This window comes from Hypomesus nipponensis, chromosome 18, assembly GCF_054491055.1.
Source record: "Hypomesus nipponensis isolate SF chromosome 18, ASM5449105v1, whole genome shotgun sequence".
Classification (NCBI taxonomy): Eukaryota; Metazoa; Chordata; class Actinopteri; order Osmeriformes; family Osmeridae; genus Hypomesus; species Hypomesus nipponensis.
Window position 1 is genome coordinate 16355602 of NC_140378.1, and position 19947 is coordinate 16375548.

At 40.3% G+C, this 19947-nt stretch overlaps 3 protein-coding genes and 1 long non-coding RNA gene across 8 annotated transcripts; 2 read left to right on the plus strand and 2 right to left on the minus strand.

The window, feature by feature from the left end:
• The first annotated feature begins 1342 nt into the window (after nt 1-1342).
• spsb1 (splA/ryanodine receptor domain and SOCS box containing 1) lies at nt 1343-6598 on the plus strand. The gene is made up of 4 exons (XM_084679544.1): nt 1343-1521; nt 4028-4090; nt 4184-4915; nt 5568-6598. The coding sequence occupies exons 3-4, from the start codon at nt 4222-4224 to the stop codon at nt 5693-5695; spliced, it is 822 nt and encodes a 273-aa protein (XP_084535670.1). The 5' UTR covers nt 1343-1521; nt 4028-4090; nt 4184-4221; the 3' UTR covers nt 5696-6598.
• Nucleotides 6593-11722, minus strand: LOC146252413 (uncharacterized). 3 transcript variants are annotated; one of them, XR_014732022.1, is made up of 6 exons: nt 11634-11722; nt 10991-11283; nt 8557-8677; nt 7817-7935; nt 7225-7406; nt 6593-6859 (listed from the first exon to the last, which is right to left on the minus strand). It is a non-coding gene; the product is annotated as an uncharacterized LOC146252413 (long non-coding RNA). The 3 variants fall into 3 exon arrangements; XR_014732021.1 differs by lacking the exon at nt 7225-7406; XR_014732020.1 differs by lacking the exon at nt 6593-6859 and having other exon boundaries at nt 6886-7406.
• Nucleotides 9300-15743, plus strand: slc25a33 (solute carrier family 25 member 33). The gene is made up of 7 exons (XM_084679543.1): nt 9300-9457; nt 11076-11249; nt 12587-12664; nt 13614-13714; nt 13919-13985; nt 14502-14782; nt 14872-15743. The coding sequence occupies exons 1-7, from the start codon at nt 9417-9419 to the stop codon at nt 15072-15074; spliced, it is 945 nt and encodes a 314-aa protein (XP_084535669.1). The 5' UTR covers nt 9300-9416; the 3' UTR covers nt 15075-15743.
• Nucleotides 15744-15966: 223 nt separating this feature from the next.
• Nucleotides 15967-19589, minus strand: LOC146252415 (uncharacterized). 3 transcript variants are annotated; one of them, XM_084679547.1, is made up of 14 exons: nt 19126-19589; nt 18819-18881; nt 18632-18691; nt 18458-18538; nt 18030-18107; nt 17893-17937; nt 17738-17809; nt 17538-17615; nt 17361-17447; nt 17136-17174; nt 16951-17022; nt 16826-16858; nt 16670-16731; nt 15967-16550 (listed from the first exon to the last, which is right to left on the minus strand). In XM_084679547.1, exons 2-13 carry the CDS (start codon nt 18859-18861, stop codon nt 16679-16681), a joined length of 741 nt encoding a protein of 246 aa, XP_084535673.1. In that variant the 5' UTR covers nt 18862-18881; nt 19126-19589; the 3' UTR covers nt 15967-16550; nt 16670-16678. The 3 variants fall into 3 exon arrangements, with proteins under 3 accessions (XP_084535673.1, XP_084535672.1, XP_084535671.1); XM_084679546.1 differs by having other exon boundaries at nt 15967-16547; nt 18819-18886; nt 19126-19576; XM_084679545.1 differs by having other exon boundaries at nt 18819-18886; nt 19126-19576.
• Nucleotides 19590-19947: the final 358 nt, after the last annotated feature.

Genomic DNA, 19947 nt, shown 5'->3' on the forward strand with positions numbered 1-19947 from the left:
AAATGAGCCATATTACCTTCAGACACGATGCTCAGTGGATAAATAAGGTCATTTGCGTGCTAGGTTATGGTGGTTGTCAAAGTAATATCAATAGGATTGTTTGTATGATATATTAGCTTAGATAATTTGTAAAATGTAATAATTTTATCAAAAATATGTAATTTGTTGGTAAGGCAAGAAGTTTCTGTGAAATATTCCGCAGAGCAGACCCTATGTCTCTTCATGGAAAGCACAGGATAGGTTTGGTTTATCCAAATAGTTGCTGTCTTATGCCACTTGTGTTTGTGTGTCCTCATGTCTAGTGACTGTAATTCTTGACAGAATGTATACAAAATTCAATTCAGCGTCAATCATAAACGAAATTGTATTCGGATGAATGTGTGGGATACAGCCACTAGATGGCAACAGATTAACACGATATCACACTGTGGCACGCCACTGTTTCAGGAAGATGCTGGTACACTCTTTTCACTGACTCATCAGGACATGCATTCGCCTGTATGCAGAGATATAAATTCAATGGGATGACATCACCCCTGCTTTACTTGATTTATAAGGGATGAAAGTGATTCATCTTGATTGACCCTCTACCATCACTTTTTTACATCATATATTTCTTTACCTCTGAGTGAATTCAATTCTACCAGGATGGCTTTACTTTACAGGACACTCTGCCTGGGAGTGAGCACTAGGGGATTTTCAACTCGTCACTTCCCATCCACGGATGCATCCTTCTGACATCAGTTGAGAGACTTTTAAACTGGATGAATGAACACACATTGCAATATTGGTTGGCCTATATCAATAATTAAACATCGCGTCCAATTATGTTATGGTGCATCTGGGTCAAATTACATAGTCAAACATTATGGCCTATATTTTTCAATATTTTTGTAATATTCATTTTTGCAAAAGGTTAAATAAATCTTTATTTCTCTCAACATTTAAAAATAACATATTTCCGACAACACCTGTACAGCGTACATTGACGTTGCAAAACCGTCCAATTTGTTATTTAAATAATAATCTACACATTGTGCTAAGAAAATGTATAATCTTTTTTACATTTCGCAACTTTCATCAATTTTGATGGCCCAATCCAAAAGTAAAGTTTTAATTAATATACTTGGCCTTCTACAACTTCTTGGTCAGGAAGTATTTACAAACACTGCAACGTTTGTGAAAAGTCAAGTTACTCATAATGAGCGTCAAATTATATCCACCCGTGCTCTCCAGTCCTTAACATAACGACCATTGTATACTCCATTAGGCTATATAGTAGGCTATTTCTACGGTCAAGACGTCCAAGGGAGGTCCTAATCTAGTACAGCAGCTGGGAGCTATTTACCACGTGACTGGATAGATGTTACAGCAGCCATCATTTTACCTAATTCATGTTCAACCCAAAAGAGGAAAGAGGAGCAGGGATGAAACGAGCAGCCATGGAGTAGGCCGGGAATGAGAAGTCACATATTAGCATTATATCTGTTATTTTATTGTTTTTATAAGACTCTTGCCAAGGTGAGTTTGATATCCGCTTATGATATATACGGTGCCTTTTAGCGTGGATTTTCAAGTTTGTTCATGGTTTTCTCTGCTCATTATGTTCGATATGGCTATAAAATGTTGCTTGTTGCAGTACAGAATTTGTAAAACACACATTTTAGCTGTAATGTCATCATAATTGTCGTTGGAATGTTAGGAGATTGTGTTTTTGTGCCGCGCCTGTGTGTGGCTAAAATGTTAACGATGTACTTCCTGTGTAACAAAGTAGCCATACGCGGAACGATTGCATAGCCTTCAATGTTACAAGTCAACATTGATTGTTGTTGGCGCGTGCTGACCGAATGTTCGCGCAAGGACTCATCCTGGCCCAATTGTGAAAGCTAGGCTATACCCACAGGATTCTATCACAGTAGCTACAAGCGAAAGTGGTTAGGTTAATAACTACATTTAGTACCCGTAAATGAGGTCGAAAATATGTAGGCTGTTATGCCATAAAGGTTGGCAATGCAGATTTTAATCTCGTCTAATTGATCCAATTGCATGCAGGTGGTCCTGACAACGCTACTGAGGTAATCTGTCTGTAGAACCATGGTAACTCTTAAAATGCTTTGTACCTTGATCTACTCATGCCAGTTTTAATTGTACTACTCAGAATTTCAGTGGAATTCTTCAGATTAATTGAAAAATTACTAAATGGGTAGTCTGGATGGGAATATTAGTTGTCCATTGAAAACTCCACGATACAAACAATCCAACTAATGAATCACACATACCAAGGCGTGGGTTGAAATAACAAGTTTTTATTACAAGTTTAAAACGTGAGCTTTTGCAGAAGACAAGTGGTGCTTCGGCTCAGCTAATCTACCAAGGCCTCTCCGGCATTTCAATCAGCTCACTACCTAGGGGCCCGCGAACCCCCAACTGGCTGTCGGACTCCTGCCCAAATACCGAGACACAAGCCCCTGCTACCTTTCCAAGGATTGAAGCGACAAAGGATCAAATTCTTTAGAGGTTGTGACTGTTTCTGAACATTGTTTACTATGAATGTTGAGGATGTGTAGTTATCAGCAGTGGACTGAGGGGAAAATGGTTACATTTCAACACAGTGTCAGTGTACAAATGAACATGTTTCACTCTCCCTGAAGGCTGGACAGGCATTGAAAAAGAGATTGTTTACATTCAGAGGCTGACCACCCGCTGCTTGCTTTTCCTTCCCTCCTGTTTTGTCATCACTGAGGAGACATGACCCATTTAAATGGTTGTTTACTTGCATTAGAAAAAGAGCCAAAACACTTCTCAATGAACTCTTGTCTACAATTTAATTAGAGGGGCCTTCCCAGCAGCCAGTTTTCAACGTATCACAGTTCCCTGAATGGCATAGCAACAGGGACAGATGTACACTATAACTGTAGGGTTTTCCTTTTCTTTTTTTGTTGGGGTATGAAATGAAGAATCAATTACAAGCGTCAGAGTGCACAACATGCAAAAGGCGTGCCGGTATTGATGGCTTATGAGTCAGTGTTCTTGATCTAGTTGCGTTATAAAATGCAGTCACATTATTGTCACAGATGTAAAGTATAGTTTGTCCGGTTCTCATCAGACATACGGCGCCAACTCTTGAGGTCTACAACCAAATCCCCTGCCAGTTTGACAATTGGTGGCAAAGACTGGACCACAAATGTTTCCCTTGAAAACACTGCCATAGCATGTTTTATATTTTTAGGCCAGACATTTTATTATTGCGTTTCCTGTATCTTCTGACTAGACAACTATGTAAGAGGAAATGGATGGATTTTTTTTTTTTGCCATATTGTGTATTTTTGGAAATGGTTGGTTTTTGGTTTTAGACTGGCTGGCGAACATGGTGTGTAGCACAACAGTGTGGGCATTTTTGTATTTTGTTTTTAAGGAGAACTGGCTAGACGGTGTGAATCATAAAGGCTTCCTCATGATTGAAACGGTGTAAGATTTTGAAATCACTGCTCTTGTTTGCTGTGAAGTTTTGATTGTCATTGTCAGTTTGAGGTTGTAATGCGTTTGACAGTGACATCTTCCTTCCCAAGTACTGCTCAACATTCTTTTACACACTCTCTCTTTATGCATATGTATGCGCGCGCAGTGGCTGATTTAAGTTTACTTGTTTTGATCAGAACAGTGTTCTTTCAATTTCATTGCTCAATTTCAGGAAGTCTCAATCTTGTATTACCTTGGGATCACATAGATGTGAAACTACTTGTGTTTCGAATATCAGACAGTGAAAGTCTCTTGTGGGTTAACACCAACCATTATGAAAAACAAACATGCACTGTTGCATCTGCACACTGTACTCTATGTACCTTGTGTTTTCTCATCAGATGAGGTCATGGTGAAGATTTCAGGGCCATTAACCCACTGAACCGAATACTCCCCTGTAGTGGTGCCGCTGTGTCTTTGATGCCTTTTGAAGGTCGTCTTCCTATACAAGTAGTGTATGTGTGTAATGATTAACGTTTTCTTCTCATCTTTTGTCTAATCTCTCTAGGTGGGCTAAACCAACACCTAGCCTGACCCCAGTTTCCTAGCAACTAGTAACGCCAGGACCAAAGTCAGTCCCCTGATTGGGTAAACGGGTGGTGGGAGGTGGAGAGCAAAGGGGCACAAACTGATTTGTTCCCCCTCCCTTTTTCTTCGTTTTGAGGAGGTGGAGAGGAGGGAACTGGTCTAACCACCCGGAGCATGGGGCAGAAAGTCCCAGGCGGCATTAAAACTATCGACATGCGGGATCCAGCGTTTCGGCCCCTAAAGCTGGAGCTGCAGGCCCTGGACCACACAAAGCCGTCTCGGCTGGACCTGCTGCTGGACATGCCCCAGGTCAACCAGGAAGCCCAGGTGCAGCACTCGTGGAACAACGACGACCGCTCCCTCAACATCTTCGTCAAGGACGACAACAAGCTGGTGTTCCACCGTCATCCCGTGGCCCAGAGCACGGACGCCATCCGGGGTCGGGTGGGCTACACCCGGGGACTGCACGTCTGGGAGATCAGCTGGGCCATGCGGCAGCGGGGCACGCATGCCGTGGTTGGCGTGGCAACGGGTGAAGCTCCACTGCACTCTGTAGGCTACACGGCCCTGATAGGGAACAACCATGAGTCCTGGGGCTGGGACCTGGGGAGGAATAAACTATTCCATGACGGCAAGAACCAGACAGGGAAAACCTACCCAGCCTTCCTGGAGTCAGACGAGACCTTCATAGTGCCTGACTCCTTCTTGGTAGTTTTGGACATGGACGAGGGGACTCTTAGTTACATTGTGGACGGACAGTATCTAGGAGTTGCTTTTCGAGGACTGAAGGGCAGGAAACTGTATCCTGTCGTTAGTGCAGTGTGGGGACACTGTGAAATCCGAATCCGGTACATAAATGGACTCGATCGTAAGTACCAGCCACACTGACATCTCTGCCTGCCTGTACTGTGTCCTAATCCTTCATTCTTCTGCCTTCCTCAAGGGAAGCTTGAGTAACAGTGGCTGCACGTTGGCCACGGCAGTCATTTTATAACTAGGTCATGGACCCGGTTTCAGTGTTTATTGATGCAATGAACATGGGTGTGACGCCCAAGGATTGGTTTAATGAAAACCTGCAGATTGAGGTTACCACAGGGCACCAAAGTACAGTTTGCCAAACCCCTTGTCCAACTATTATGCAAACCTGCCAAGACCACACCTGGTAAAGGTGCCATTACATAATTTGTTTAATCTCCTCAACCCATGGCCCAGAGACAGCAGGAACATGGTGTAGTGTAACCTTGCTGTACATTAGTATGGAGTATGTGTCAGGGCCATAACACTTCTTCATCCTGATGTCACATGGGGATTGGGGTAGCTTGACACAATTTTGAAATGTATGTTTCAGCTTGGACATGGGTTATCTGAAGGAAAGGACAATACACAACTGTCCCCGCCCTCTAACAGCCCAGCTGAACCAATACCTGAAATGTGTCTCTAAAACCCCTTATGAATGGATTGTAAATGACAGTTGTTTGGTTAATTTTGTAAGTGACAGTGTTTGTGTCCTCTGCCCACAGCTGAGCCCCTCCCGTTGATGGACCTCTGCAGGCGTTCTGTGAGGGTGGCGCTGGGGAGGGAGCGTCTGGGAGAGATCCATGGCCTGCCCCTACCAGCTTCCCTCAAGAACTACCTACTCTACCAATGACCTCTCGCTGCCACGTGAAACGACACTGCACACGCCCTGCTGTCGCCCTCTTTGTTGTCTCTCTGTGGGAGGGCGAGGAACCTAGTTCCTCCAGAACTGACTCGGGGCTCACCCGGAACTAAGGGCTGTTTTTAACCTAAATCCCTGAGCACACCCAGGTTGGATGGGGTTACTGGTGTCTTAGTTTTTAAAATAATGATCCTGTTTTTATGGCTTACTACAATCATAAGTGGGACTTGTGTGTGTGTGATGGGCTGAAAACTATGCAGATACTGACCAGATGGTGACAGGCCTTTTGGCCAGTCCTCTTCCAGTCTCTTCAGTGAATTGAGCTTGATGGTACCTCTGCTTTAACCCAGACCTCTATACTGAAATTTTAATAATGGTGGCTGCGTAAATGATATCCTGCTAGTTAGAATAGTTTCTATTGACATGCTAGTCTCTGTCAGAGATTAGTTGGGGTATGTCAGCATTGTTTCTGACCACAGGGTGGTGCTGTTCTCCTTTTAAACTGTACATTTCCACTTGGTGAAATGTTCAAAATCAGATTTGTTGTCTGTCTTTTTAGAACATTTTCCAGAATACGCCAGGTTACTGTTCACAACCCACTCAATGCTAGGATATGGTGTTTGGGCTATCTATGCTGAGTCTATAGCTCTCTGTATATGCTGCACAGTTGTTGGGTTTCCTGGACAGAGTATCTGACTTCAGTTTGTCACAGTAAAACTCAAGTGTTGGTACGTTAGTGCAGAGAGGTTATAGTTCTCCCTATCAGGTTCTCTCTGCAATATTTAAAGTGCCTGTTTCTATACTGTTGGGGCACCCTAGACTGTGAACACAATTCCATTACCCAAGAGCTGTTTATTAACAAAGTACAAAAAGAAATATTGTGGTCAATTGTAGCATGCAAGCAGCAGGAGTTTATTTTTTTATTTTTTATGTTGGCCAAGCAATACAATTATTGTACAAAAGTTTTTGAACATGTTCATTGTTGTCACTCCTTGCTTATGGCATATATACAGGACAGTAGTGATTATTAAATATTAATTTGGGAGCTGTAAAAGCAGGTCTGATATGGTGCCTTTTTAAATAGGTAACCCATTTCTTGTTTGTGTGCATGCATTGTAATATACAGTGCAGTGATCATCCGGACCAGTCCATTCACTATGGAGGGGAGGGGGGGGGGGGGGGGTTGTCAACAAGATATTGCAAAATACCCATCAATACATTTTTATAGTAGGATTTTTTCATGTGCAGATGTACTCCTTGTTTATCATAGGGCAAAGCATGAATAAGTTGTACAGCACACTTGCTCACCCTAGCTTGCAGTTGTTCATTTTGTTTGTATTATTTGATGTAGATTGTAACTACCTAGTAAACGTTGATCATAAATTGTTTTGCATCAACTCTACTTTATTTTCTCTTGGATTGAGAGGGTGCTGGACATGGAGAGTGAATACTACTTTGGCAAACAACTGCTTTTATAAGAGCATGAAGAAAATGTTTAATCTTGCCAGACTGCTGCTTACTCATGTTGACGTGTGAAGCCAAAGGGCTGATCTCTTCAGTAATTCTCCTAGCTTAATAAGGAAATCCAATGCTTCTACCACTGCTAAGGTTCAGAGTTAACCTGGGGGGTATTCCAGAAAGCAGGTTGATGACATATCCAGCATGGCCTAAAATGGTGTTCCTCAAACCTGGTCCGCGGGACCTACAAGGACAGTGCATGTTTGTAGATCTTTCCCTGCTAAACACACTTGATTTAAATTAATTAATCAGGCTTCTGTTGTGCTTCATAACAACCCATTCATTAGAATCAGGTGTGTCATATGAAACCGAACGATAAAGCCCCAAAACGATGCGCTGTCCAATACTGATTGAGGATGTGGAAGATTGCTTGCTATGGAAGCAAATCAGTGACATGTTTTCAATTTTAAAAGGCATTGAATACTTAATATTTAAACACCACTGAATTTGTTGGTTTTGAATTCACCTATTTAAAATTGAAATATGAATTTTGTTGTAATGTGAAAAAATCTGATAAAAAAATTAAAGATTGGAAAATCCAAACTGCTCAAATTCGGATGGTGAAATTCAAATCCAAAAAAAAGATTGCCTTACCTATCCTTGGTATCCCAGATGTTGCAATCGAGCCTGAATGCAATCGAACCATCTCACTTCTCCGAGAAGGGTCCAACTGCAGACCTCTCTCTCCTCTGGCCCCTCTCATCCAAGTGTAGCTGCAGGCAGTCATACATGCATACATGCAGATCAATCATACTACAACCACAGCCTGTCTGAGGAGAGAGGCCTCGGTCTGAGGTATCCCGAATGTTGCAATCTGAATTTTTCAGCTCCATTTTTTAAAATCTGAATTTTGCAATTCGAATGTCAACGGCCTGAATTTTGTTCAATTTGAACTTCTGAAGCTTGAATTGTTTTTGTGATCTGAATTTTACTGTTTGCATTTGAGCAACCTGAATTTCCAAACCTAGAATTTGGGGATCTGATTTAGTTATTTTTTACATTGTAATAAATTAAAATTTTAATAAGGTGAATTCAAAAGACATTCGGTGGTGTTTAAATTTCAATATTAAGTATTCAATATTTTTTTTTATTCAAGTTCTCTCCAGCTGACACACAGCAACATTGCGGTATCAGATGGATAGTTAAACTTACGCATAACCTGCTTTCTAAAATTCCCCCCAGGAATAAATTATAAGAAAATGTTTTGACACACAGCTACATGTGGTCACTGTAAACATTTCCAGACACTATCTGGTCACTTTTTATCAGTATGTTAAACCCATACAGATATGTGTGAATGAGCCCGAGTCACTCAGTTACTTCATGATACACACCTCCACTTCCCATTGGCTGTGAGTCCATAATGCCATGTGAGATGCCACTGTGAGAAGTATGGTGTCATGTTTACCCATAGTTGACACTGTTCGCCTCTATTTTCTTGGTAATGTGAGCTGGCTGTTGAATAAAAGAGGTGATGGTGTGTTTAAACAATATGAAAACTGAAGTATTTACAGGATACACAGAACCTGTGTTACCAGTATGTTCTTAGTCCAGCAGCCCAGTGCCACTAACATCATGAATACATTTGAATACGGTTAAATTAGCTGTTCAGGTTAACATTCTGACATGCCATCTATTCAACATGATCTGAAATAATGCTTGTATTTCATAAGGGACCTGCCACATTCTTCCAAATATTACCTTATTCCCTCAGAAAAAAAAACTGTGATTACTATAAAAGACATCTGATGTCAATTTTAATTCAAAGAATTGTTTAGAATTGTTTTGTATCTGTTTATTGTTTATAAAGTCGTCTAGATTTTGGCCTGTCCATTTATTTGTATACAACTGGCCTAGGGAAGATTTGCCCTCTTTCCCATGTTCAATTAATACATAGTTATTGGCCTTCTAGAAAAAGAAAACAAAGCCACTGTACATTGTATGATATTCCTTTAAACCTGTGTTGTTTTGATCCAACAATTGAAAGGTTATACCAGAGCCTGGTTATACCATGCTTACGTCATGAACAACACCCCTGACCAGCCCCCATGACGCATGTATTTTCTATGCAAACTGCGCAGGACTGACGGGGAACGCATAAACCCGGACACCGGCTGCGACTGAGCAGGCCAGCTGTTTCAGCTTGCCTTACTTACATTGAGAGGCACAAAAGGAGTATGGTCAAAGATTAAAAATGGTGCAAAAAGACACACTATTGCATCTCTTCGCAGGGGGGTAAGTGTTTTTTTGTGTTAATTCTAAAAATAACGTTAAGCAGTATGCGGAAGGTCCTCCTACCAAAATGTATTTATCGTAGGCTATATCCTCTCACTATTTCCGCGAGTGAAACGTGTTGGTGTCGTGGAACAACATTGTATAGCTAGCTAGCTAGCTATATCTTGTTAAAGCATTCCGTTTTGAAGCTAGAATTCTCTGTTAGTGTTAGTGGTGCTAAACTTTCAGACAAAGGCATCTTAAATAACTCTTACATGTTGCTAGATCGCTTAGTGTAAAACACTACCGGCCGGTGTCTTAAAACTAGCACACGCACAGCTAAGCTAACTAATTAGCGTAGTATAAACTACAAGTGAACGAGAGCTAACTGTTCTCTACATACATTACACAGACATACGATGTGAGATAGTCGATCGGCTGCGTGGGTGATTAGTACTCTGCCTTGAAGACTATGGCCAGCTATTGCTAGCTAGCGTAGCGAGCTAACGTTGCTAAATGAGACTAGCTCGTGAGTCATTGACAGTTGAACAGCGTACCATTAATTTAAACACAAATAACTCGTATGTTATGACACGATTGTTGAGCAATAAATATAAACATGTTTCACCTGGAGCTATTGGTACTTTATTTTGCCAGGGTCCTGAGATGTCTGGCAAGTGGCAGATTCTGTTCGTAGTCTGACCTTAGAATATGTCCTCACGTCAATGTTGCATAATATGCTCCTCCAAAGTCTGCACTAGCCTGCCTTTCGTAGTTTAGCATGCATTAGAATCATAGTAGTATCAATTTAACGTGTTGGCTGGCATTTTTCCATTTTGTTTAAATACACTTATGTTAGCTAGACTAACCAGGTGTATACGGTCATAATATGACATTCCTCTCATTATGATTGGGCGTGAAAATGTAGCCTACAGCCATTGTCCTAGAATCTTGGTTCTTACAGTACTAGGAAACATGTTTAAAATTTAGATTATTTATTACGACATTTTAAATGACACAACTAACGCTAGCTCACTTGACTGCTAACTACTGTATTTTTCTATGGCAAAACAGGTCAGACTACATTCAAAGTTGCCTAACCAAATTATTGTCCTCAGTTTGCCTGTGTTTATACCCCACTGGGTAGCTTAAGCTTGTAAAGAAGATACAGCCCTAGCCTGTCCACTACAGGACATTGTCCTCCAGACGTTCTAAAGGAATACTTATGCTAAGCTGCCTTTACCTTGTACTAAGCTTGTCTTTTGTAAGGCAGACTGTTTAAAAAGATTGCCCCACTGTCCCTTTTAACAGTCTTATCTTACGAACCTTCTGACCTTGAGTGAGAGGTGTGGATTCACTGAATTACAAACTTTTGATAGAGGAAATTACTGTATTTTATAAGAGCATAGATAATGGCCTAGGCTTTAGTTCACAAAAAATAAAATAATAATAATGTTCTGTGTTAAATAACACGCATGGAGTGCTGACATTTGAATCACATTGTTAATACTGTATTTCTGGAGTAATCCAAGTGTTATGTAAAAAAAAATTTACCAACACATCCTGAAATTGTTCTCGGAGGGTCATTTTGTGTGTGTGCCTTCTGATGATTAAACTGAGCATAAATGGTGTTTTCCAGATGTAGTGGCACGGTGGGAGCAATTATGACCTGCCCCCTGGAGGTGCTGAAAACCCGGTTGCAGTCCTCGGGTCTTTCGCTTAGGCCAGTCTTCCAAGTCCAGATGGGCACCCTCAGTGGCGCTGGAGTCATCCGACCAGGGACGGTCACCCCAGGCCTGCTGCAGGTCTTACGGTAAGCTGGATCCTGTTCCTGGTATTGCTGTGTGCTGACACAAATGACAACCTTGAATGTTAACCTACCATGTTGACTTGGGGAAGCAAAACAAAAAAGACCTGTCAGTTCTAGATTGCCTGTGCGTGTTAATGGTGATGTCACAGTGGCTAGTTGCCAAGGAACCTGCTTATGTATCCATACCCACATGTGTGGTCATGGCAACGTTGCCATAGGGATGTTGTTGTTTTTGCTCATGCCAGATGTGGCTACACAGCAGGCTGAATAAACAATGTGTTTCTATCTGTACAGTGGTATTTAACAGGTCCCCTCCTAGTCTGACAAGAGACCCTTCACCCCTCCACCCTGCTCACATCTACCCAACCATACCCTGCCATCCCTCACCCGTGTCATCCACTTGAATTCAGGCACCCATTGAGTTGTCTGCCCCTCTCCTGAGGCCTGTTTTGGGGAGGTGGTTACCACAGCACCCCTACGTGCAGAAATTAACACGTGGGAAAAGATGTGCCATGTGATGTCGTTGCCACAGTCTCATATTACTCACCTCAAGGCCTGCTGGGGCCATTTCCCTAAACCGGTTTGGACTGGACTCGGATGAGCGATTTGGAGATCATAAACTTGCGATGTAACGGTTTCCTTGATAGACTTATTTTTCTTTGAATTTCGGGATGTTGCAATTAAAATGTTAAGCCTAGTTTTAAAGACTGCTTAATCTTTCATCCATCACCCCGGTGGTTGTTTAATTTCCCTATGAGGCTCAGGAATAGGTTAACCCTTTCCTGCTTTTTCCACTGATCATTTCTGCACTTTCTTTGACAATGAGTCAATAGGAAACCATTTTGGTATCTAAATACCGTATTGGCTTTTGACACCCGGACTCATTTATACCATTGAAACCCCTTTTGCATTTATTTTCTACCATGGGTGTTAAGTGATAGAGATGTGCAAACAGTTACAGGTGTACTTTATAGAGCTTAACTTGGGCATCAGTTATCAACTCCCCCCCCCCCCCCCCAGCCTTGTTAGTGTGTTTGTGGAATAAAGGTCAGTCTGGTTATAATTTAAGGAGTGTTGATGTACCCTGTTTGTCAGCCAACCAGAGGACACAGGGTTCATGGTGCACTCCTCCTAACATGTACACAGCAGAGGCCTGTCCATAACAAATGCGTTGGTTTGACTCAAACGCTAGTGATCATTTACGCATGTACGTTTAGCCTCAGTTAAGTTGACATAAGCTCAGTTGTTAGATACAAGGTTCAGGAATAATCAAATAGATGTGGTGTTCAGTTAACCTGTGTGTGTTTTTAAATTTATAGTAGATTTGTTTTCTGTTCCAGGTCAATTCTAGAAAAAGAGGGACCAAGATCTCTTTTCCGTGGCCTGGGGCCAAATCTAGTTGGTGTTGCTCCTTCACGGTAATTTCTACTACTGAACATTGTCTGCATTTCGGAAGGGTGATTTTTGGCCAATGTAACACCCTGTTGATACTGATGTGCTACTTGATCAAAATCCACCCTCAGCTCTACTTTCCTGTCAAGCTTTGAGAGATGGGACGCAAAACTGGAACCTTTCTTAAAATACAAGGAACATGTCTGCTGATCAGTGTAGCGTTGTTGAGAAACCATGCATACAACCGTCACAATATTTTAAGATGTCAATGTAACCAAGGGACCAGGGATGTTCAAGCATTCTTGGTGAGAATCCCCACAATGGGGCTAAAATGGTGTAATCAAAACAGACCATAATACCATAGTTTCAGGAAAAATGCTAGATAGTGTATTGCACATTTATCTTTTGAGCTGATAGGATTTTCCTTTTAATTCATTATTTATTTGTCTTTCATGCATGATTACCTTGGTTCCAGGCTTTGATGTACTGTACTGTTTTAAGACGCACTCAGTAAATCAGTGGCCTAATGGAGATGCATTTGAAAATGACGCCCAAAGAATAAATGAGTGGTTATTGAAAGAAAACACCTTTTTGGTCAGAGACTTGGCTGCACCCCTGCTCCATTGCCCAACTTTCAAAGGCCCACTTTCAGAATAGGTCCAGAGGCCTCTCTCTCTCTCTCTCGCCCAGTGCTTATTCAGCTCATTCTGGTGCTCTGACACGGGTTGTTCCAGAAGCGTAACTGAGAGAGAGAGAGAGCAAGAGAGAGTGAGCGAGTGAGGGCAGGCACTCGTGAACCGACTGCACTGAACAGACTGTAATGATTCACTGCAGCAGCCATGTGACGATTACATAAACACACTGTGCTGTTTTCAAAACGCTCCCTTGTTAAAGACTCATGCCTAACTAAGGTTTAGGACTATATTTAGCTAGATTCTTTTGCAGATTTTAATGTACCCTCTTTTTGATTTCCAGAGCTATCTATTTTGCTGCCTACAAGAAGTCAAAAGAGACATTCAATGGCATCTTTGTTCCCAACAGTGGAGTGGTGCACATGTCCTCTGCAGGGTTTGCAGGTGAGACAGTGTATTTATTGCATACAACCCCCGGTTAGGACACAACTAACTCCACATGCAGGATGAAGAATGACAATGGTCCCAACACCTTCTTTTGTATCAAATGAAATCATAAAGCTACAATCTCAGCATATGCTGCCCCTGTCAGAAAACAATTTATTCCCGTGTGGTAACGTGACCCCTCTTGTTTCTTTCATGATTTAGCCTTTGTTACAAACTCTCTTATGAACCCCATCTGGATGGTCAAGACCAGGATGCAGTTGGAAAAAAAGTGTGTACAAACTTATTTTCATTTGTTACTTTTTATGAGACTGTAATTCCAGCATGTGTTCAAGAGTCCTAGGTGGGTTTAGGTAGTGTTTTATTGTCACCACATTCAAGTCTGTGATTTAACCTTTGACAGGGACAGGGAAAGTCCTTGGCGGTGCGCATGATCTAGCATGTGACCGTCCATAAATACCCATGCTGACGCAGCCTGGTGCATTGAAAGGAAGAGTCTATATTTACTCAGCTAAGAGCAAATGAGCAATCGTATGAATGAGGTCCAATATGGTTCTATAGGAGACACAAAATATTTTACCTGTTAGTTGTCATACATTGGTTTTAACTAGTTTAAAAACTCTAAATCAGTATCTAAGATTAAGTATTGGTTTAACCAAGTGGGTTGAAACCAAAAAATGCTGTCCTCTGAAGGGTCGTCCAGGCATCGCAAAAGTACAGTTTGTTTAAAAAACAAAACAAAAATGTATTTGCATCCTAAAATGACATTCTTTGCCCTCCCCTTCAGAGCACGAGGAGAGAAGAAGATGAATGCAATGCAGTGTGCCCGCTACGTTTACAGAACAGAGGGGATCCGGGGTTTCTACCGAGGCCTCACCGCGTCCTACGCCGGGATCTCTGAAACCATGATCTGCTTCCTCATCTATGAGACGCTGAAGAAACACCTAACTGAGCGTCGCTTCACATCCCCAAACAGTGACACAGAGAAAGGAGCATCAGTCTTCCTGGGTCTGATGATGGCTGCTGCTGTTTCAAAAGGCTGTGCATCCTGCATAGCCTACCCCCATGGTAAGCACTGATCGGATGTGCTACCCTATATGCAATGAATTGACAAGCCGTGTATATCTCATTTCTACTGTTCCTCTGCATCTTTTCAGAGGTAATTCGGACAAGACTGCGAGAAGAAGGCAGCAAGTACAAGTATTTCTTCCAGACGGGGAGGTTGGTGGCAGTAGAGGAAGGCTACGCTGCTTTTTACAGAGGACTCATTCCACAGCTCATCAGACAGATACCCAACACAGCCATTGTGCTCTCCACCTATGAACTCATCATCCACTTGCTGGGGGAGTCTTCTAAATAAAGACATGGTGGGAAATGAATGGGGCCACCAAAGATACAGGTGGTACAACCACTGGTACATTTGGGCAAAAAGACAATTGCAGCTCTTTTTTTTTGACAGGCTGCTAGAGAATAATTTATCTTGAGGAATTTGAAGCAGGTTATCCTAAGACCTGAAACCTATTTGAATTTTACTGGAAGCATGTTATTAGAAAATGTTGATAATGCTCAAGAAATGCGTTACCGCAGGAAAACTCCGTATCTCCAGGACTTTGTTTTTGCTATCCCACAAGAATAAAGGTCATCTGCATAGAGTACTGTTAAGTTAACTAAATTATTATAAGTATTATTTTTATTGTTACAGTCATTGTCTGTTCTTACTCTTTATCAATGGTTAATGTAACAAAGATCCATCACTTGGCAGGTTCTTCCTTTTTTACATGAAGGGAAAAGATTAGGTATGTACAGAATTTTCCTTTCAAGCTTACCATTATGATAGTTTAGCTTATTCGTCAGCACATGGTGGTGATTCTGAAGTTTTGTTTTAGTTATTTTTCATATTTTCCATGAATTATACAGGTTTATCTGTATATTTAGTTTTTTTGAGAATAGGCACATTTTCAATATAATGACAAGAAGAATGCTTATTTGACCAGTGGCTAAATAAAACTGCATCAAGTTATTTTATTAATTGTTAGAAGATCTGAATTATTTTGCTACAGTATTGTGTGTGTGTGTGGGGGAATTGATCACTTGGATTCTGCATGGTTTTGATACAATATTTGCTTAGGGGGACAGGGCTAATGCTCTACACATGCAAAATTATATTTGCATGAACATTTACATCACTTTGGCATCCATTTAATTCACCATGTGTCATGACATTTCATTACAGTAGTCCAAAAGAAGATTGAGATTTTATTCATTTGTATTTTGATAAACAAGTAACATTTGGTCAGATATATAATAACAAATGCATTGCCTTTTTAAATGTTGGACGTTTGGGGGTTGAGGATTAAAAAGTGCATAGATAGAGATTCAGTATAATATCTGCAGAAGTAATTTTCCAGCCTTTTCTTTTATACAAATTGACTGTCACTTTGATTTAAGGAAAAAGTTTAAAATCAACTTTCAACTATGCAGCAACACCAAGTCAGCAGTGTGTTATCTATGAACACAACACATTACACTAAACACAGGCAACCTCCCTGCTTCCAAATTTCAAACATGCTGAGATCCATGAGTTAACAGAACTGTTTCATAAATGTTAACTAAACACTAAGTGTAGTTAGCAATCGGTGAAACAACAGTTGGCCTGCTGTCAATGACGGCTAACTAGTATTACCTTAAAATTTGATTATAAAACGTATTAAACATAACTGCATTTAAGAAGGGTCACACAATTTAAAATTAATGCTCATAGTTAAGAAGGGAAATTTATTGGTATTTTTCCTCATACACAGGTTCTGCATGATCTCATCACAGATCTTCAAACCTACTGGTTAGAAAAAAAACTGTATAAATAATTTAAGATTGAAATATAAGCTTAAACTGTAGAAATTTAAGAAGGAAGTAAAATAAATACTAGTACAATTTTATAATTTGAATGCTTATTACCTTGTAAAGTCAGCATTTAGCTGTTGCCAAAATTATTTTGTGGATTGAACATATCATGTAGTCTGGAATTAAAATCATATGGAGAATGCATTTTGTTTAATTCACGTCGGATGTAGCGCCATTCAATTTCTGAGTAAATACTTTGTTAATCTATACCTTTGTACTGAAGTCTTCTTGTAGCTGAGGATGCTAGATCAACCCAGACAAATACAATATGACATTCTCCCACCTGGATCAATTTTTCATCTTTAACTCAATACTTTGAATCCCTCATTACTCACCCAACAATGTATCCACAAACTCTTTACAGTAGTTCCAGTTCTTGTAAGGTTTACTGACGCATGTGACATATCCTGCAACAAATGGAAGATAATCTTTGACAACAGATGTACCTTTGTGTCACCTAACCAGATTAATCTGTTTAAAGGAACGGCAATGTTTGCAGTAATTAGATGAGTTAACTTACTTTTTGTATTCTGTCGCATTTCTCTTTCTGCAATGATTTCTGTTGGGTGAGGTTAAAACTGAATTCAGTGGTGTGATAATCCATTAATATTAGTCTAAATAAGATATATATATATATATATATATATATATATGTATATATGTGTACATCCATCAAATGCATTCACATGGAACATTTGTTACAGCTTAAGGCAAATGTCTATACCCAGTATAGCCCATCTCTTACTTAGCTCCTTGAAGTACTTGTCATCGAGATGATCAGTGCAATTCACAAAGCCTCTCAGAGATTGAGTAAGCCAGCAGGAAACATATGCTGAAAGGAAAAATATTAATATTTTGTAATAAAAAGATGTTAAGTAATCTCCTTTTCTAGAAAATGTAGCTGAAATACAGTGATTGAAACCTCCATGATTGATGAGGAGTTTAGATGCAGCATTGATGAGTGACTGGGCAACATCAAGAAGTCTGTTCCCAAAACACACTGCAAGATATAAAGTGAATACACATTTTCTCGCTGTAAATGTTTTTTTAGTCAACCTTTAAATTAAAAGCAGCAATGTTTTCTCAACCACTAAAATACTTGACTTCTGAATGTTTCATTACCTAAGTGTTTGGCTTGGGCTGTTTCAACCCAGCAGTGAAGAAATGAGTCAGTCATTTCAGTAGTAAATGTGTCTATGGTGAGAGAGAGAACTTGGTTACACACACACACCTCATGTTTTATATGATACTGTATTTATTTCAAATGAGCTAAATACCTGCATACTGATTCACAAATAATGAAGTTTGGGGATACAGTGACTCTGGATTGGAGAAAACACAAAGAAAATGAGTTATATCAGCTATATGCTGTATTCAAATGTTAAGCAGAACAGTCTCACTTCCCACATCTCACCTAACTGAGGCATGATTGGTTCCAGAAGCTCTGTGATACAGGTCTTGGTAATTCCTTTACACTTCTGTACAACACATCCTTATACAAAAACAAAAAGGGATTAAAGAGTTTGCTAGTGTGCAGTGGTGGATCTAAAAAATACTGCCACCATGGAAAAAAATGATTTGTACATTACAGAACATTTCAATTAATAATATTAATGTTACTGTTTAATTTAAACTACAATGTTATAGCCTAATCATTTACCATAGGTAGTATTGTACCACCCTACTTTGGGTTTTAATTTGCCTCCAGGAGGCCACCCAACAACTTCCTTCTGCCACCCCATATGAAAATCTCTAGATCCGCCCCTACTAGTGTGTAAAGGATATAAAAGGCTACTTTGGATGACACTGAATATGTCGTAGATGTCCTGTCATGTGGATCACCTTTCAGATTCCTTGTAAGAGCTTTTCCATGTGTATCTCTGCAGGCCTTGATTCCTCTGACACATCGCAAGTTAATACAGTCTAAAAGATCAAACAAAGTTATGTATAACAAATGACATGAAATGGACATTGGTTGCAAATAGAGGCAGTCTTTTGTCTGAGAAATGAGTTTACCTGATACTGTTGAGTGGATGCTGGGGAACTCTATTGTCCCACAAACACTTACATCCAGAGCTGCACAACAAGAAATAGAGACACAGGTGAACACCTTTGACGTTGTTTGAAAGTTTACATTTTATGGTTGGACTGTTTAAAACTGCAACACATATGCTTATATTTTATAAAAGCAGTTTTTCCCCACCACAGAGTAGAAGGAGAACAGCTGTTATGGCCTCACTCGTCATTGTGCTGCAACAATTTCAACCTGTTCTGGATGACAGATAATCTAATTAATATGGAACTTAAGCCTAATAGATAGTTTATAACACAACCTTGACGAAAATGTTAGACCCGAATCATTGATACCCTTTGGTGTATCAATGATAAGACTATTCCCAGTGTCCCAGATTAAACAAGTGAAAGAAAGTCCCACACATTGAATGTCAACATATTAAACATACACTAATAATGTAAATGATGATTGAATACCAAAACAAGAAAAATCGTACCTGATTTTCTGCTTGTGCCGTTGAAACAAGCGTAAAGATTTTGGTTTCAGTTTTGAGCTGTCACGCCACCCAGCATGCAAATGAATGAGCAGACAGGAGGGGCTCTTATTTGAATAGAATAGCATAACATATTGTTTTCCCAGATGTATTATAATCAACAACAAAACATTTTTTAAGCACAATTACAACATACACGGTCGATTTTCATTTAAATACAGGACAAGGAATCAAATGTGTATATAGTGAAGATGGTGCAGAGATATTGAGGGTTGTCTAGTGATGTGAGATGACAGACATTAATATAGACATTAATCTGTTTCTTCTGTTGGTCCTCTTCTTTTCTCGCTTGTTTGATCTGCATGAGATTCAGACGGATTCTGTGCCGAATGAAGTGTTTTTTGTACCCTCAAGAAGGTCTATGTGACGTCCTTGAAAACATTGAAAAACAAATGGGAGTTTTATTGGACTTCTTGGACAACAGGCCTTCCAACTGCAGACAAGTGTGCAATAAAGCAAAGTCCGTGACTGATTATATTTAGTCAGAAGATTTGTTTTGATGAGGAGCAAAAGTTATTGTTATTTGTGAGTGTATAAGAGAGAGAAAGACAGAGAGAGGCAGATTGAGAGAGAGAGAGAGAGAGAGAGAGAGAGAGAGAGAGAGAGAGAGAGAGAGAGAGAGAGAGAAAGAGAAGAGAGAGAGAGAGAGAGAGAGAGAGAGAGAGAGAGAGAGAGAGAGAGAGAGGGGCAGCTTTTAGTCAGTGTTGATTTTACCAGGATACCTTGATTGTCTACATGGAATGCAATTTTTTTTTAACGACAGTA